The following is a 19,959-nucleotide window of genomic DNA, read 5'->3' as shown; positions in this document are numbered from 1 at the left end:
GTACTTAACATTTTAGGTCTGACAGAGTATCATAAGGAGGTGTTGAAGATGAGATCACAGAGGCACAATGAAATATTCCTTCAACTACACGAGATTGAACAAATTTTGGATAGTTGTGTTGGTAGAGGCATAAGAAACATGACATATGAAGAACATTTGGTCAGATGGAAAGAAAGAGGTGTTGAAGATTCATTACGACTATCGAGGGAAGAGGTTAACCATTTTGGTTTTCCTTTGAACACCTGAGATGTGACAGAGTCACTTCTCAAATTACCCCATGGGTTTGATGCAAGAGTGTAAGGGCAATCTTTCATCACTCAAAACTATTTCTAATTTGTCTTTCAATAAGGGTTATCTCGATGCAGAGTTGTTATTCTAGAAGCTTACTATTTTTAGTAACTTGGTCGTTCAAGTTCATATCATTCTAATTTCTTCTCTAGAGATTCATTTTAGATATATTAGGCTGCTAGTAAAGTTCCATTGCAATATCATGTCTATTTGTGAAGTTGAAATTTTTTTGTATTGATAATATGGTATAAAAACTTTGAACTCAATTTTGAAGCCTTTAGATGCTCCGAAAATGAGTCAAATCTTGACTGATTAGAGCTTGCGCAAGGTCAACATTGTAGAGAAGTTCAGGACATTTTTTAAATGGGGTCATAACAGTCAATCAAAGTGATTGGCAATGAGTTATAGTCTTTGAAGGTCACACCGCCTAAAATGAACAAAAAATGAATTCCCTTCAAAAATTTCTTTTGAATTCTGAAAGTTGTCGTGGCCTATTCTAATATAATAAATTATGAATAAAAATAATATTTTAGGGTTGGCAGACCTCAGGGCCTAGAGTTTAAATTCTTATTACTTTCTTGGACAGTGGAAAACTGCCTATATAAAGAAGACATGTGAGGACAGTTTAGGGGATGTTTATGGTAGCTCTAAGTTGCAATATATTGTAAGGAAAATGCCCATGTGGCTATTCATTTTATGGTTCTGAAATTTGTAATACCATACTTTTGGAGATAATAAAAAGTCAATTTTCTGTTCTTACAACTTCTTGTTATTTCTCTATTTTTGTTGTGTTTGTGTTACTAAGTGGAGTACCCTTGATCACATATCCTTAAAATTACTAAATGCCTTAGAAGTCTCTAAGTAGAGTCATCCATTGACAATGCTCTTAAAGATAGAGAATATAGAGAATATAGACATTAGTTGCACACATGCAAAGAAAGCTTCTTTTGGAACTGTTTCAAGGTGTTAACTTTCAACCATACCAATGTCACAATAAATATATTAAGGTTAAAACACTCTTTGGCTAAGAGAAAATGAGTGAGGGGTATCTATTTCACCAATATCCTCCTAGGTCACAATCTCAGCCTCATCCCTTAATTGTGTCAAAGCTTTGGCACTAGCAAGACTTGATCTCTAGTAGGCTCTTTCAAAACCATTCAACTTCACTAGTAGACCAAGGACCCATTCACCTACTAATATCTTGAAGACATTATTGAGTACTAATTGGACTCTTAGGAAGTGCATTGATTACCAGTAGAGTTTTCATGAGCAACATAAGAGGTTAATTATGTACCAGCAATAATGACTGGAAACCTTCAGCGTGACTGCTATAAATTTGTACTAATGATACAGAATACCTACTTATACATCTTCAGGCTGTCAATTATTGTACACAAAGCTGTACTAGAAAATGACTATCAAAATTCCCGAGTAGCTTCATCAAACTCATATATACAGCAGGTATGTTAACATGTTAGTCCGTAGACAGATAAGGAACTATTTATGACTAAAACAGGACGTGCAAAATTTGCATAGGGAATACAGACATCTTCTACCAGTTGGCTGAGATGATAGAACAATAATGGATGTTTATTAGAGATTACTGCCAGGAATCAAAGAAATTAGCAGCTTATCACAGCTAGATAAGAAAGAAGATTTATGCTCAATTCAATCATCATCAGATAGATAAATGACACTCGCAATTTCACTACTATTACTGATACAATTCGTTCGAGATGTAGGTACGGTTTCTGGTTGGTGCTGTTCTATTTGTCCTTCAATATTCTTTGAAGCATGAATAGATTTCGCCCTCATAAAGTCTCTGGAGCTGCTTTCAGGTATACATGTTCTAGAGTGTTCTGAACTTTTTTCTCTAATTCCCAGATCCATGTCCCCATTTTCTACAATGGAGTTGACATCTAAATTCAATTTAAAACCAGGTTGAAATCTAGTCACATTCTGTGACGATAACAAAGAAAAATTTGAGATTGGTACTTGATTTCCATTATTCATCGTTATGTTGGCAATACTTGTTGGAGAAGCTGGCACGTGAACAATAGAATCTGCAGGAGTTTGGAACACACGAATACTGGTGCTAACAGTTGAACCAGAACAAGAAGAGTTTGCATTTGTGCCCACTCGACCTTCAAGTATTCTATTGGTCAAACCTAAAACCACAAGACAAGAAGCATCATCTTCAGTGATATACAAGAAATATCTGATTTAAAGGTTGGTAGCTATGAACAATATAGAAGAATGATGTAAGCCACAGTGATGTATACTGTACCTTGTGAAGCAAGCATTCTACTAGCTTGCACACTCCTTGCTGCAGTTAATGATTCTGGGACGTTTGCAGGCACATCTGTGTGAATAGCTGAATTAGACAGCTGAGATATCCTTTCACCATAACCATGTGTTGCGTGCTGATGAGATAGCTCCTGCTGAGTTGCAGATCCTGTGAAGGGAATTACTGTAGGTTTTAAGAATAAAATTGGATTTCACTAATTGATTAGAAATTTAGTACTGAGAGTAACTTGATTGCATTATAGGATGAAAATGTACATGTATAATGCAAAAAATAGAATAACGTTGTTGCACAGGTGGATAAAGTGCACAAGCATATTGCCTCAATAACATAAACAATATTTAATTTGGAAAAACAATTTTTGTCTACACAAATAAGAGCCAAATTGCAACTGGATAGGTAAGAGTGGCCATAGAAATTGGACTCACCTACACTCGCAAATGCTAGGCAAGGCACCCTTGTGGAGTCTGGGGGACTCAGTTGAGTTTGGAGGCTTGGCTAGACTTGCTGAATCTTGGTGAGTTTGGGCCTAAGACTCAGCCATTTAATTTTACTTTTAATAATCCCAAAAAAATTCAATGCTTTTTGGGTTTATCAGCTTCCCCCAGATTATATACATGGAAGATGGCATTTAAACCGCCATCCTTGTCTTCAAGCCAATCTCATCATGAGAATATATACATGCAATATTAAATTGCAGTGTATTCCATGTATACATTGGCAGGATGATGCTTTTTGGGTTTATCAGCTTCCCCAGACTATATACATGCAAGATGGCATTTAAACCGCCATCCTTGTCTTCCAGCCAATCTCATTTTCTTCATGAGAATATATACATGAAATATTAAATTGCAGTGTAATCCATGTATACATTGGCAGGATGTTTGAGTGGTTTCAGATCTCTAGGAGTTATAATTCCAACTCCAGGTTCCAGATCTTATAAATTTTTTGACTTTGTCAAATTTCAGAAATCAGAAAGCTCCTACCACCATTCTCTTGCTCTCTCCCTATCTCTCTCTCACTTTATCTCCCATGTACTCTAGACCTATCTCTCTCCCTATCATACTTCCTCTATCTCATTCTCTTCTCTCCCCAGAGATCTAGACCCCCAATACCACCTCTTCTCTATCTCTCCACCCTAGACCTCTGCGACGTGTGCCACCCTCAACCTTGTTATGGTAAATCCCCATCCATCCGACTATAAGTCTAAGCAAGCTATAGACCAATGATGAATCATGATCCAAATCTACATAGTACATATTCCTTGTTGCAAATCTCTTCAAATTCATAAGTCAATGCCACCATCAAGGATTTATTATTTCATATATTTGACAACACGATTAGTATACAAGGACCATGGTAGGCAAAGTTGCTTGCTACAATCCTTTTACTCAAATACAAGTTAAGTCATAGTTGGCAAGAAATGCCATTTACATAATGCAAAATGTATCAAGCATCCCTTGCATAGACGACTGATAGCAGTATGTCATATATTAGTACCCTAGATAAAGTCAAAGTAAAACATAACCATTTATTTTTTAACTTAACCACTGTTGGCATCAGTTCTTTATGTATGTCATTGATGTCATAATACTACAGGAAGCAATAATATGAAATGAATACAACAGGAAACAATAATATGAAATGAAATGAATCTCTCTCTATATATATTTTTTGAATGATATTGTACAGTTGGTTGTATGGAAGTCTGCAATTGTTGGTACAACTGTCTGATCTAATCATTGATTGACAGTTTTAAACAGGTGCAAATGTTGTGTTCTTCCAGTGGGAAGGATACATGGAATCATATCAACAGGACAGTAAATAATATATGCTTTGTGCATATATTTGTTGTATTCATTTTATCAAGGATTCAAATATGTTCATCTCCAGTAACAACAGGCAAATTAAAACATGTGTCACTGAACCTTTGCTTCAGAATTTTTTCCAAACTCATTCTATATTCTGAATAGAGACAAGGAGCAAATGTTACCACAGGAGTCTTATGACATGTCAGGGTAGAGGCGCTTTAGTCTGTCTTATTCATATACCCACAAATGAGTAAAAATGACTATGATCTCGCAGCAAAATATATTCCTACTTAACGAGAGCGGCTGGACACATTGGAAGTTTTCAGCAACTTTGGTGCCCACATAGCAGTGTAACAAGCGGCTGGAAAATATGTGACAGATTATTTGAACGAAGACCTTGTTTGAAGAGCAAATGGAAAATTGAATAGAGACAAAGATTGGTATGAATACTTGTCACCATGCAAATAACTTAGTCGGGTGCAATTTAAAAACTACTTTCGTATTTGTAAAGTTTCTGCAAATTCTTTAACTCTGATCTGAACTTGATTTATATCTGCAATGTATTCGTATGAGTATTATTGCTTGAGAGAGTAGACTTCTTATTATTGTGTGTCCTCAAAGTACAATAATGCCTACCATATATATCAAGACCAAAGGGCATGTCCCTTAAAGGAACATGACCTTCCCTAGGTTGGCCCAAATACCACTTGAGATAATTGGCACTTCAAGAAATAATTAATTGCTTAACTAACATGACAAATTTGTTATTTTTAGTACAAAATGTAGTTTCTTCAAGGATCATCGCCTATCTTATGTCAAGTCTAGTCCATATAAAGGCTAACATATGATATTAATGGAAGAAGACTGAGGTGCAGTCTGCAGTTCTCAGACCAGTAGGATTATCATGTTAATATTTAACACTCCCTCTTAACTTGATAATCATACTGAGAGATAACATATCTAGCATCATCAATTATGATGAATAAGCATAGATTGATACTCCAGATCTATCTGAATCTTCTGAGAAAAGTGGTATCATGTAACATATGATACTAAGTCATTACACATTATGACTTATCACTTTAGTATTGCATGTAATGCAATACACAAGATAAAATCTGAAGAACAATTAAGTTCTTCATTTATCCATGTTGTGATTTATAGGAACTGCCATTCCTATATCCCAACATGATCTTGAGTTATGATCTACCAGAACACTGGATAAACTCTGGAGAATAATAAAATTCTTCCTTTATTCAAATTGTGAATCATAGGCATAACAATGTCTACATCACAATGTGATCTTGAACTCATCTAGATCTGACAATAGATCTCTACTGCTTAGCACATTATCTAAGAGATTATCACCTCTTAGATAATGAACACAAATGGTGAAGCCCATAACAGTTTTAATAGCCTGACAATAATAATTTTTAAAAACTATTTCATTAAGAATTAAAGAATACAAATGTCCAATAATTCAACCATACCAAGTCTTTTCCTAAAGTGATCTATCTTCACTCTAGAGCAAAGCTTGGTAAGAATATCTGTTGTCTGATCTACAGTGCAAATGTATTCTAATTTTACAGAATTCCTGTCTACCATATCTCTTACATGATGGTAAGGAATTTCAATATGCTTGGACCTGTCATGAAAACTGGATTCACAAAAAGTTTAATGGAACTCTGATTATCACAATGAATAGTAGTAGGATTCATGGGTTGACCAAATAATCCCACAAAAACTTTCTAAGTCAAACTGCCTCCCGAGAGGCCATTGTTGCAACAACGTATTCAGCTTATGTGGAACTCTGTGCTACTGATGCCTGCTTTCTACATATCCAAGATATCATTGCTGAAACAACATCCTAAATTGTTTTTCCTATCAGTAACGCTTCCAACCCAATCTGAGTCTATGTACCCATGAAGGACCAAGTCAATTCTTTCATACTTGAGCCTGTAAACAAAGATTTTAGGGTTACGAGTTTCAAATCCTTCAGATTGTTCCAAATATACCTCTTCTGTAATCTTTTCGTTTGATGTACTTTCCATCCCTTCGATGTTGCAATAGCTAGGACTGTTCTTATAGAGGTGTATCTGGCAACTTGGAGCAAAGGTTTCTTCATAAACAATTCCCTTCTTCTGAGAGAATCCTCTAGCTATGAATTTAGATTAATGCTACCATCAGCAGCATGCTTATTTTTAAATATCCATTTAGAAGAAACAACAAATTTCCTTTTAGGCCTTGGAACAATTTTTCAAACATGGAATGGTATCCTTCTGTCATTGCAACCTTCCAAGCTGTAAGTTTAAAAGCATTTGAAACATTGGTGGTTCTCATTTAGATAAATCACTTATTTTGGTTCTAGTTAGATAGTAATAAATCCGATATCTAATCCATGATGTCACTTGTACTAGTATCAAGACATTAAGTCCACCAAGTACTAATTCGGATATCAAATCCATGATGCCACCTGCACAGGTATCCGAATATCAAATACATGATATTCACCAAGTGCTCTGAGTACTAGTATCCAGGCATTGAGTCCACCAAGTACTCAATCCTTGAGTCGAGAAGACTCAAATCATGGATCGCTACTATCCACAAATCAAAAAATATATAATCGCATAGATAAATCTAGCCAAACATGCAACAAATATGGTCTATGCTATATTCACATATCAAATACATGATCATGCAAAATATCCAACTATAGACTCAACTATATAAAAGAGGTTTAGTCTTTGCTATAACATAGCCAATGATTATAACAAACACAACCAGTAATGTAGCCTAGGCTAAATATAATCTTCAAAAGAAATGCTAATACATATGAATCCCCAAGGAAGAGTTTATAATGCAAAACTAGGTGAAAGTAGGACCATATATAAACTCCCTCTTAAGTTCGAGCATCTCTAAGGTGGATTCAATCCACATATGCAAGTTCTCAATTTATCCATGACTGTATTTAAGCCAAATTGAAGTTATTGAAGTCCATGACACTTAATGTGATCTACTCTCTTAGTGAAGAGTTTACAAGTTTCCTATCTACTTCCTCTGAAGTTTTTAGGTTTAACTACTTTTGGTAGGACTCCCTCTCAATATTTACACTGTAAGATCCCCTCCCATTATCTAGCCAAAGTTTACAGATAACTTCTCAAGGGGTTACATGTCATTATCAAACCATGAGAATTTCTGTTTATGTCACTTAGTCCAAATTTATCTCAGAATTAATGTTTTAATCAGTTTTTAATTCTTTAACTCATACTCAGAAAGAAATGCAATCACACCTAAGACTCATCTCTAACAAGAGTCATATCACAGAAAAGAAACTTATTAACAAGCGTAAAATGATTGAAATTCTCCCTCTTGGCAGAGATGGCTTTGGTCTACACAATAAGATAGTTGATTTAACCTCCCTCTGAGGCTGAACATCTCCCTCTGAAAATGTAACATCAAATCAACATCCCCATCTCATAATTTGTTGCATTCTTTTCTTTCAATTGTCATTGCCATTCTTCAAACCGGTGCATAACACTCTAGTAATTATATGTTATGTATACATCTGCATCTACCTTCGCATCTGCCCCAATGCTTTATTGTTAATAGAGTCCTGCTTCGTGTAATAATGTGATTAAACTCCTCCATTATCAATAGTGAAAAGACATTTAGAGAGCATACCAAATTTAGCTTCCACGCAACAATTTCACTTCTAGTGGAATCTCTGTTCCAATTTTTCCAACACTCTGAATCACTGTGATTATCAAGGAATGTTGAAACTGGTGATGAACTACAGTTGTGTTGAATCTTGATGCATGAATCTCAACTGCTCCACCCCCTTAGTTAATTCCCCAAATATACTCAAATCTGGTCTCTAGCATATCAAAATTTTCACACTATTCAATTTATCAAATGGAATCTATTACAACGTGAATACACTTCATCTCTGAATCATTCAACCACCTCCAATTGCTTCTACCACAACTCCCAGTGCATGCAATCTGCTATGAATGGCAATCTTCAACAAGTTAGCTACAGACGAGCTAAGGTTGAGACATTGTGTTCATACGAGTGGATATATGTACTAACTAATTGTATGCAGGTCGACATTATAATTGGAGATTCTTGTAATAGCAATATTTTGCCAAACCATGACAGAGAAATTTTTTGCAACGACAGTTTTTACCAATCTCCACCAAGACTCTTGTTAGGAGCAAGGAATATATATATATATATATTTTGAGTTGGTGGTTTTTTTTTCGATACTCCAGACACATTCAATCACTAAGGAAGGCTCTCGTTTATTTATTACTTTTACATATACACCGTCAATGATATTTGTCCTGTAGCTCCAATTCAATTTCGTTCCCAACACTGAACTCATCTCACAGCAAGCAAGAATGATTTGTACGCTCCATATGAACATCGTGTCCAATACTACTGAAGTCGTCAAAGATTACTGTCGACGCTTTACCCAGGTTTATTTATAAGCTCCACTATCGTTTCAACAAATATTAATTCTCAGTGACAATACGATACTATATCACACATACGATAAGGGCTTATTTATTTTGCCAGCTAGTTTATGACTTTAATGCTTTGAAAGTCGAATATTTATAATCTTCAGAGATAATCCGACTCATCTAGCTTTCAATCATTCTTTCTGTGTAGTCTCGCCTTTACAATAACTTCAACCACAGAAAGTCCCTATCACAGAATGCAGTGAAACAACCTTTTCCAATCAGCTTACTAGTTTAACTCTCCTCCCAAATACATCAAAGAAAGATCACCAAATAAACCTATGTAGGATCAAAATAGTAGACAATGGAGGAAAAAATGAATTTCAAATAATCTGGATTTCCATTATCAGATGGTTCAAACTTCTTGCTCATTGCGCTTCTCGAGAAATAAAATTTCTGGGAAATTCTAATACACCATCCCTTAGTCAAGCCTGTTCGATTCTGCCCATGAATTTGAATGGATCTACCTTCAAGCAGTTAAGCTTCCAATGAAGGAACCCGCTCTGATACCATGTAAAGTTTCCGTAAATTCTTTAACTCTAATCTGAACTTGATTTATATCTGCAATGTATTCGTATGGGTATTATTGCTTGAGAGAGCAGACTTCTTATTATTGCGTGTCCTCAAACTACAATAATGCTTACCATATATATCAAGACCAAAGGTCATGTCCCTTAAAGGAACATGACCTTCCCTAGGTTGGCCCAAACACCACTTGAGATAATCGGCGCTTCAAGAAATAATTAATTGCTTAACCAACATAACAAATTTGTTATGGTTAGTACAAAATGTAGTTTCTTCAAGGATCGCCGCCTGTCTTATGTCAAGTCTAGTGCATATAAAGGCTAACATATGATATTAATGGAAGAAGATTGAGGTGCAGTCTGCACTTCTCAGACCAGTAGGATTATCATGTTAATATTTAACAGTATTTTTATCTTATTTAGAAATCGTGCATGGAAAATGAAACTAATTAATCATTTCCATTAGTTTGTACCAGAGTCGATTTCTAAAAATAGACAAATGATATTTATATATTCTTGTCTGAATTGAAGATCGATAGGAAGTGTGTGCATTGAAGGTCAAATCTGTAATTGAGAACTATGAAGGTGTGACAATATAAGGAGTGAATAAAACATTTTGATGTGTACTACTGCTGACAGATAAACAGTCACAACTATAAAAGTTTGAGAGTATGCTTAAGGTATAGACAGGATGGCAGCTGGCCGAGGACAGTGTACAAATGTTTGAATGTTATATTGGTTTCTTGTGTTTCACAGAGGTGATATCTACATTCCTTGTAAAGTTACACTCTGATCTTATGGGTATAGATATGCTGACTTGTTAAGGTTCTGAAAACTGGAATTTCGAAGTGTTGCAAAGTAATTCTGAATAAGCTTATACAGCAGCCATTAAAAAGGTTACAAAATTATTGTCAGATTGAGTGCATTCTAAGGGGTAATCACTGCAGTTGTACTGAACCATGTTTTGAGCATACTATGTCAGACGATGCAGATTAGTATAATTGATTTTGTCAGGACTGTATAATACTGAACTTGTTATTCAATTTGGTGAAGTGTAATTCTGATTGAATTGGTGTTCTGTATTGATTTGAGTTGATGCTCAAAGAGCAGGTGCTCATTTCTGTAAAAGGTTGAATAGGGATTTGGAGATTCCTTAGGGTTGCAGCCCTTAAAACATTGTAAATAGTTTGGTGATGTATTAGGGGGGTTTGGAGACTTCATAGGGTTGGTGTCGTTTAAGTTGTAATTGGAGAGAAGATTTGTGAGGCTAGATTAGTACAGTAGATCCTAGTAGCCATTATCACCGTGGTTTTTTCCTGCATTGGGTTTCCACGTCATATTATTGTGTATTGTGTTTTGTGCTTCTTGATTTCATGGTCTTTTCTATTGTTATGATTAAATGCTCTAAAGTACAAAAAAGATTAAAGTGAAGAAGTTTGAATTTGAATCTAAGGTTTATTCACTACTAATTCACACCCCTCCCCCTCCTCCCCTCCCCTTAGTGAACCTGTGTTCTACAACCACTCCATTGTTAATAAGCTTGGTAACAAAAGTCAACTGCATGCCAATCACTGATACACAAGCAAATATCATGGCTACAGCCATCATCCATAACTCATCTTAGATGCCAGTGCATGACTTATTGTGATGTTGGGATGAGTGATATACCTTCTTTGAGCCTTAGTCTTACAATTTTAGTTTTAATATTTGTTTTGATTCCCAGATTTCATAGTCCATGAATTTTGTATACATGTGACAATATTTATGTATCTAAGTGTGTTATTTCCTTCTGTTAAATTTCTAACAGTGATATTCATACTGGTCTAAGTGTGCAGACCGTACATTAATCTTCTCTCCTTGTATACCATACTAAGGCATTATATACATTACACTTGGCAAATAGGATGGGTTGCGATCCTTGGCAATAACCTTGTTATGCACTAACTATAACTACTTAGTTATGTTAGTTAATACATTTGTTATCTCCTACTAAGCGCCGATTTCTACAAGTGAAGTGTGGGCCGACCTAGAGAGGGTCATGTTCCTTTAAGGGACATGCCCTTTGGTCATGGTATAAAAGTTGGGTGTGATTGAAGTTTAAGGACACACAACACATTGAAGTCTGCTCCTTAAATCAATTCTGCCCTAAGACAAATTGCAGAAATTATAAGCATTTCCAAAATTATATTATTTCATTCAAACAAGACTCTTTATTGAAGATTATCTACAACAGACCTATAAAGGTACAATATAGTTTGATTCACTTAAGAATTTGCAAAAACTTTACATGGTATCAGAGCTCTAGTAGTCGAACCTAGGCTCTGCAAATTAATCAAACTTGATATATATGATATATCTAGCATCATTCTCCTATCTTCAATGGCATACACAATCAAACCTGAGGAAAGGTTTGATGGAAAAGAACATTTTGATGCTTGGAAATTCAGAATCATGATGATTCTTGAAGAAAATGATGTAAAACAATTTGTTGATTCAACATCCAAACAACCTACTGTTGAATCTCATAAAACTATCTGGAGTAAAGGAAATAGAAAAGTCATTCAGATCATATTAGATGGAGTGAAAAATGATATTGTACCCATACTAAAGAAACATCAAACAACATTTGATATGATGAATGCATTACTAAATGCATATGAGGTCAACAATGCAACTAGAGTTCTCACACTGAAAAGGCAACTAAATCACATACAAATAAATAAGGGACAATCGATGAATTCTTACTTCCTAAGGGTTTCCAATCTAAGAGATGAACTTGCAACTATAGGAACCATCATTAATGACACAGAACTAACCTTGATGGCTATAGATGGATTACTAGACTTGTGGGAAACATTCAGACAAAGAGTAAGTGCTAGAGACAAACTTCCTGACTTCAATAGACTTAAAGGAGATTGTATTTAGGAAGAATCCAAAAAACTTAAGGGGGAAAGTTGAAAACTGAAGATGAAGAACTTCATGTTCTTAATACAAACTCCTATAAAGGCAAAAAGAAGCATTTCAAGAAGAAAAAGGATAATCCAAAGAATGACAAACCTAAGAAAGATATATCCAAAATAAAATGCTTCAAATGCGAAATGTTTGGACACTACAGATCTAATTGCCCAGAGAATTCTAAATAGCAAGTGAACTGTACAAAGTTAACTAGCGAAGAAGATAACTATGATCTTGAGAATCGTGTATTGTATTCATCACTATCAAATGAAGTCTCAAGTAAAGCATGGGTCATTGATAGTGGATCATCTAGACATATTACAGGATACAAAGAAGCACTAGACTCTATATCAGAAAAGGTTAATAGTGAAGTCACCATCGGTGATAATTCAGCACATTCCCTCAAAGGAATTGGAAATTGCACCTTGAAACTAAAGTCGGGAAATTGTCTTCTTCTCAAATAAGTAATCTATGTACCAGGAATAAAAAGGAATCTAATCTTGGTTACAGCACTTGAAGATGATGGACATAATGTTGCATTCATGGACGGTAAAGTCATAAACTGGGCTAAAAACTCCTCAATTAAGAAAGCAAAATTGGTCGGTTAAAGAAAAGGGTATTTGTATGAATTAAATTCAGAACCTAGTCGAGCTATTCAAGCCTTAATTCATGAAGCTGCAGATATCAATGAAATATGGCACAGAAGGTTAGGACATCTAAATTTCAAAACTTTATCAACTATGGAGAAGATGGTTACAGGTTTACCTAAATTGAATAAAGATCACTCAAGCATATGCAAAGGATGCGCTCTGAGTAAGAACACCAGAAGTCCATTTCATGATAGCACTAGAAAAACTAACAATGCTTTGGAATTAATCCACTCAAATTTATGTAGACCTATGTATGTTCCTTCTCTCGGAGGATTCTGGTACTATATACTTTTTATAATGGACTTCTCTAGGAAAACTTGGATTTACTTCTTAAAATGCAAAGAATCAGAAGAAATCCTGAAGAGATTTAAATAATTTAAAACCTTAATTGAAAACTTATCAGGACATAAAATCAAAACTCTTAGGATTGATAATGCCGGGGAAAATCAAGAGGGAGTATATCGTTCCTTATAACCCACAACAAAACGGGGTAGCAAAAAGGAAGAATAGAACAGTTATAGAAGTTGCTAGAGCTATGATATTTGATCAAAATCTAGAATATTATCTTTGGGCACAAGCCTCTTGTATTGTTGTCTATATTCAAAACAAAAGTCCTCATTCCTGCCTTAGAGATAAAAATCCTGAAGAAGTCTTTACTAAGGTTAAACCCAATATAAGTCATCTTAGGATTTTGGGTGCCCTATATATATCCATGTTCTAAAAAAGAGAACTAAGTTAGAACCCTTCGGGAAGAAAGGTATTTTTGTACGGTATAGTGAAACATCTAAAGCATATAGGATTTTCATACCTGGTCAGAAAAATATTGAACTTAGTAGGGATGTAATTTTTAAAGAAGATTTAGCATTCAAAAGAGCCCTAAGTTCTGAAGAACCCTCTCCTTTACCTAGTTCTGAAAGAGATACTGAATCTGAGTCTCAGAGGGAGAACATTGAAGAAATTGAAGATGAAATTCAAAATCTTAATCTTGAAGAAACTCAAAATTCTAAGAAAAGGCCACTTTGGGCCATTAAAACAGTAGAGGAAGCACAAGACTTCATTGCACCATCTAGAATTGTCAGAGAAAGCAAAAGACCCAAAAGATTTTCTAGTTATATAGCAAACATGAATGATTTGTCTAAATTAGAACCAACCAATGTTTCAAATGCTATTAAACATACAGCTTGGAAAGATGCTATGACTGAAAAATACCAATCTATTATGAAAAATGATGTTTAGGAAATTGTTCCAAGATTTGTTGTTTCTTCCAAGTGGATATTTAAAATAAAGCATGTTGCTGACGGTAGCATTGAAAAATATAAATCCAAATTTGTAGCCAGGGGATTCTCTCAAAAAGAAGGGATTGATTATAAAGAAACCTTTGCTCATGTTGCCAGATACACCTCTGTAAGTACAATCCTAGCTATTATAGCATCGAAGGGATGGAAAGTACATTAGATGGATGTAAAAACAACATTCCTGAATGGAAAGATTACAGAAGAAGTATATTTGGAGCAACCTGGAGGATTTGAAACTCATGAACCTAAATTTTTTGTTTGCAAGCTCAAAAAAGCTCTATATGGGCTTAAACAGGCTCCAAGGGCTTGGTACGAAAGAATTGATAAGTATCTCACCGGCTTAGGATTCTCCAAAAATGAAGCCGATCCAAATCTATATTATAAAACGGATAAAGATGACATCGTAATTTTGATACTATATGTTGATCATTTACTAATAACAGGTGATGATCATCTCATAGATCAATGCAAGAAAGATCTACTTAGAGAATTTGTGATGAAAGATTTGGGACTCCTTCATTACTTCTTAGGACTGTAAGTAAGGCAAAATTCTAACAGCATTATACTTAATCAAGGTTAGTAAACATTATATATCTTGAAGAGATTTGGAATGTGGTGTTGGTTTCCAAAATCGCAGATTGGAAATCCAAGAGCCTGCCACTTCTCTGGTAGGATCTCTCAATCAAGTTTTGGCAAACGAACAGAAATCGCGTAGATTCCCCTGCACTTCGGGCTCCGCCACACTCAAGCGGGTAAACCTTCACCTTGAACACTGACTACTCAATTCAAGGGTTTTCTATAGCGAATTTAAACTTTGCGAGTTCCTCGGCTGGCAATGTCCTTGAACTCGATCAGAATGAAACTAGATGCTAAGTATTTGGATAATTGAATGTTTTGTATAAATTTTGTAAATAATGGAATTGATGCTTGTAGAAGGAATATGTAGATTTTCTGACTTTAATAATAAAAAGACCAGTGCCTCTGCTCATCTAGGCGATAGAGTCAACTTCGGTGAACTTTCACGTACAACTTTGTAATGTTCAATGCACTTATACTGCCAAGAATTTTAATAATCTGCGATAGACCAATTATAATGCAATCTTAAATTAGTCCAGATTGAATTTTAACTCCTCTGGTAGGGAGACAAACTGGATACAAATATGGAAATGATTTAATATTTCACAATATCTGTAATGATCAAATTCAAAATGCTAAATGATCATGTCCACTTATCTGACATTTAAATTGTATACAGAATTCCAAAAATATTTACAAAGGACGATTCGCCTGTAGTTTAAATCTCCAAGCCTTCAATAATAAACAAAGAACATTTTATTTTATTTTAAAAATAAAATAATGGACTTTATATCACAAAATCATAATAGAGCCCTTATTCCTCCACACAATAATAAAATAAAAATACCCCTTTAGAGTGTATGAATGTAATTGTTCGAATCTGTCCTTTTTTTACAAACAAATCTCGTCTATATATATATATATATATATATATATATATATATATATATATATATATATATATATATATATATATATATATATATATATATATATATATATATATATATATATATATATATATATCTTTTAAAAGAGCTATGTTTTGGGAAAAGAGACATCTCTTATATCGTCATGAGATCTCTTTATTAAGCAAATATAATCACAATCTTATTTTGTTATGGCCGATTAATAAATATTATTAAGCTTTATCAGGTTCCTTCTAAATTCTTTCTTTCTTTTATTAATCTGTCACTTTGATTATTGGCTTATGCACATCTCATGGTATCGAATGGAAATTGGAAAATAGTTTTCTCGGCTAAATACTGGATATCGCTCGTATGAATAGAGTCGTCTCAGATTTTGCCTACTATATCACACTAAAGCCAACAGATTTCTTCAGACTTTCAACTGAAGCTCCTCACGCAATTGAAATCCAACTCAATGCTTTAGTGCCCTCCGTAAAAGACTGCTCCTAATACCTCTCGATGGTTGAGTCATATCAACATACACTATTATCACTGCTTATTGGCATTAAAGACTGAACTATCTCCACTTCATTCCTGTGCAATACTCGGCAATGAAAGACTTTGATTCGGCTTTCTTTTATATTGCTGCTATACATGTATTTTGGGTGAAGATTGCCTTGACTGTTCCAGACGCCTCAATATATCATCATTGTTGCTGTTGGACGGATTTTTCGATTAAAATGTCGACTCGTATATGTACAAGATTCTTTGTACTACATCTGAATATGCTTGTTTATGGAGCCGCTGCTTGAAATTCCTATGTGCATAACTGCAGTTGTCCATGATATGTTTGAATCTCTCTTTGGACGACTCCTTGTAAAAACATATACTCCAATCCTCTAAAGATTCTTCAATGCAAAATGAATAGGATATATATAGTCTCCAAAACATTGCCTTTAATTTAATTTTATCAGGCCTCCTATCTTACTATATTCATCCTTGATTATTGCCAACTAGTCAATTCCTCCAGATACATGTATACTCCAAGGTTGCATGGGTACTCGTACCCACACCCCTGGTACTCGTACCCACGTACCCAAGTACCGGGTACACGTATCCCACGTACCAGGTACTCGGTGGAGAGCATCATAGCTAAGGACCTTGATTAAGATTCTGATTTTTTTTTTTGGTTTTTGTTTTTGTATTAGCTTGTTGTTTATCAAACTTAATTCAATACCAAATCAGTTTGAAACTTTGATACTCATTAACAATAAACTTTATCACTGTTCAAGTCAAAAGTTTATCATTTGCAATATGTCATTGTCATATGGTTTAGGATCTTCTTGTTCATGTTTAAAGTCTGCCTTCTTTGTTATGCATCTAAGCATTTATCATGTATTATTATTTCAAACATATAGCAAATCTAAAACTGAAAACAGTACATTACATTTGCAAACTTTACCACTGTTCTTGTTTTGAAAAACCATTGTCATGACTCATAAAATCAGATTTTTTATAAATATAAAAGTGTAATTTTTAAATAAGTTTGACATACCCAAGTACCTCCGTCCCCTATTATGAAAAATACTTTAAACATTCAGCAATAGCGTATATATATATATATATATATATATATATATATATATATTTGACTTATGGCTTATATTTTCAAATTTCTTGTTTTGAATGCTCAATGTCATGACTCATGACAGATATTTTGATTTTTATATTTTCTATAAAATATTAATTATATAGAAAAAATTAGGCATACACACGTACCCCCGTCCCCTATTTTGAAAAATATGCATACCCGTACCCGCTCCCGTACCCGTACCCGTTCCCGTACCCACGTACCCATGCAACCTTGGTATACTCATCTTCATGGTTATCATTGTTCTTATTAAGAAACATTCAAATATAAGGTACTGTCATCACCGTGCTATAATAACCTGTATAGATGCATATTTACAGGACTGGAAGTAAAAACTTTATCACTATACTGTGGTTCAAAACTGGACATTGCCTTTGTGATATTGTTTGAACCTACTATAGATATGTGTCGTGGTTCCTGGCATTTTCATTAACACAGTAATCATCTTCTGTCAACAATGTTTTCACAGGGTCTTTTGATCTTTAGGGGAAATGAATCTCTCTCATATAAAAGTGCCTCATGTGGTTATAGCTCAAGGAGGCTAAATTGCTTCACACAGTTCGCAAGAGATGTAATGCTCCTCTGCCTTTGAATCATTTTTCTTCACTTTAACAGAATGTTCATATGTCTCTTCCTTTGTGACTTTCATTTATTTTATTGCTTTAATGATTTCATCCTCTCTCGTTTTCATACTGGCACCATTACACAATAGTCGTTGGACATTTCTTATATATAGATAGATAGAGTTGTCTTCCTTTCACATTATATTTGCTTTAGAAATATCATGACTATGAATCTTTGTGCTCTCCCTTCATCCTTGCTGGGCAGCTGTTACTGTGTTGAGGTTTGATTGGGATTTTCCATTTCCTTCATGATAAATGGGGCTTAATTTTTGCAAAAATTTAGGTTCCATCAGTGGCTCTTGTTGGGGACGTATGCTCCCTACACGCATAGCGAGATTCCAGTTATCTCTGGATAAGCAGACCGAGCATCCATGCTTAATATTGATGCATGGTGAAATAGGGTGGCCCCTAGCCCCCCAACAATGAAAATAGATCCTTCCCTCTATCAAACACATAGTTCTGATCATGTAACATTTTGAAGTTGCTGATTATGGTAATCTTTCCCTTCTTTATTTCAATTTGCTGCCCATACATCAAACCTGTATTAGATGGACCGTCCTCATAGAAGATGGTTATTGGCTCTACTTTTTCAATGCGGTCTTTGGGATCTGATTTATGTTTAGCCTCCAAGAAGTCATTAGGTGCCTTGTACTCTTTGCTGAATGGAAGATTCTCATAATCATGTGTTTGATCAGTCATACCAACATTTAGATCAGAGTTTTGAACATCTCCTTGCACACAATATGCTTTATCCCCACATTCCGGATATTTCTTATCCTTAGAAAAAAGCTTGGAGAATGGGTCATCTTCATCAACAGTAACTGCTTTAATATCAAGATCACATGGGACACTTTGATAATTTTCAGAATCATGCTCAAATGTACTCTCCTCACTACGCCTTTCTGATTCTATAGCTCCCTCATATATTTGTTGCAACTCTTGTTCATAGGATGAATTGAACGAAGTCTCATCTTCTGAATACACTACATGAGTTTCATCAATTTCAAAATCAGAGCTGCTATCTTCATCATGATGCTGATGGATTTGGCTGCATGGAAAATCCTCCTCAAACAATGGATTTGATAATATAGTGAATTCAGAGCTGTCTTCATTCACTTCTTCAAACAATGGGTTTAGGTACATGGAGAATTCAAGAACACTATCATGAGAGCTTTCATCAAAATCAGCAAATGATTCATCAAATAATGTACCAATTTCATCCTTCTAGGAATCATCATCTTCCTGACTAGTAAGATGGATATCTTCATCAACAATATATCCGAAGACTTCTTCATGTTCATACATTGTATGCAATGTTATTTCATCCTCACTATATGATTCCTCAGAATGACCATCTCTTTCATCCAATACCTCCTGAGAATGCTCTAATCTATCACCTTACTCACCATGGTGAATTGAGAAAAAATTCAGACCACTTCTTTCAATGTGTTTTTGATATTCCTGATCTAACAAGGCTGAAATCTCCTCTACACTTAAAGAATCCTCTTCCTCATTTTCACATTAACCGTCATCTATAGACATATAAGTATCATCATGAGCTAATTCTCCTTCAGTATGTTCAAAAATTTCATCTCTATTTGAATCTGAAACTTCACCTGACCCATTTGTTACTTCAATCTTGCTTTCATTATCCTCTGCAACCAGCTCATTATCAATAAGTTCAAGAAAGTTAAGAAACCGATGATCATATAAGAGGCCTGATTCCCGCATCCTGTAGAGAAGATCAGATGATGGAGTTTTGTATTCTAAAGGTATTTCTTGATAAGCATTAAACATTCTCATGAAGAATTCTGTTGCAGATTCATCTTCTTGCTTTTCTAAATTCAAATATG

At 34.8% G+C, this 19,959-nt stretch overlaps 1 protein-coding gene across 4 annotated transcripts in view; it reads right to left on the bottom strand.

Moving 5' to 3' along the window:
- Positions 1-1,574: 1,574 nt before the first annotated feature.
- Positions 1,575-19,959, bottom strand: part of LOC149551008 (uncharacterized) — a 159,708-nt gene continuing 141,323 nt past the window's right edge. For 3 of the 4 annotated variants that reach the window (XM_089786567.1, XM_089786568.1, XM_089786569.1), the window contains 2 exons: positions 2,576-2,758; positions 1,701-2,456 (listed from right to left, as the gene is read on the bottom strand). In XM_089786567.1, coding sequence (XP_089642693.1) covers positions 1,957-2,456; positions 2,576-2,758 — 683 coding nt within the window. In that variant the 3' untranslated portion in view covers positions 1,701-1,956. Of the gene's footprint in view, positions 2,457-2,575; positions 2,759-19,959 lie in introns of all 4 variants that reach the window. The other variant, XM_089786570.1, reaches the window with a different exon arrangement.

The sequence above is a fragment of the Cupressus sempervirens genome, chromosome 6, assembly GCF_028749045.1.
Source record: "Cupressus sempervirens isolate cs-2001-9-10 chromosome 6, ASM2874904v1, whole genome shotgun sequence".
In the NCBI taxonomy this organism is placed as follows: Eukaryota; Viridiplantae; Streptophyta; class Pinopsida; order Cupressales; family Cupressaceae; genus Cupressus; species Cupressus sempervirens.
Note: the sequence above shows the minus strand (reverse complement) of the source record. Positions and strands in the feature narration are given on the sequence as shown.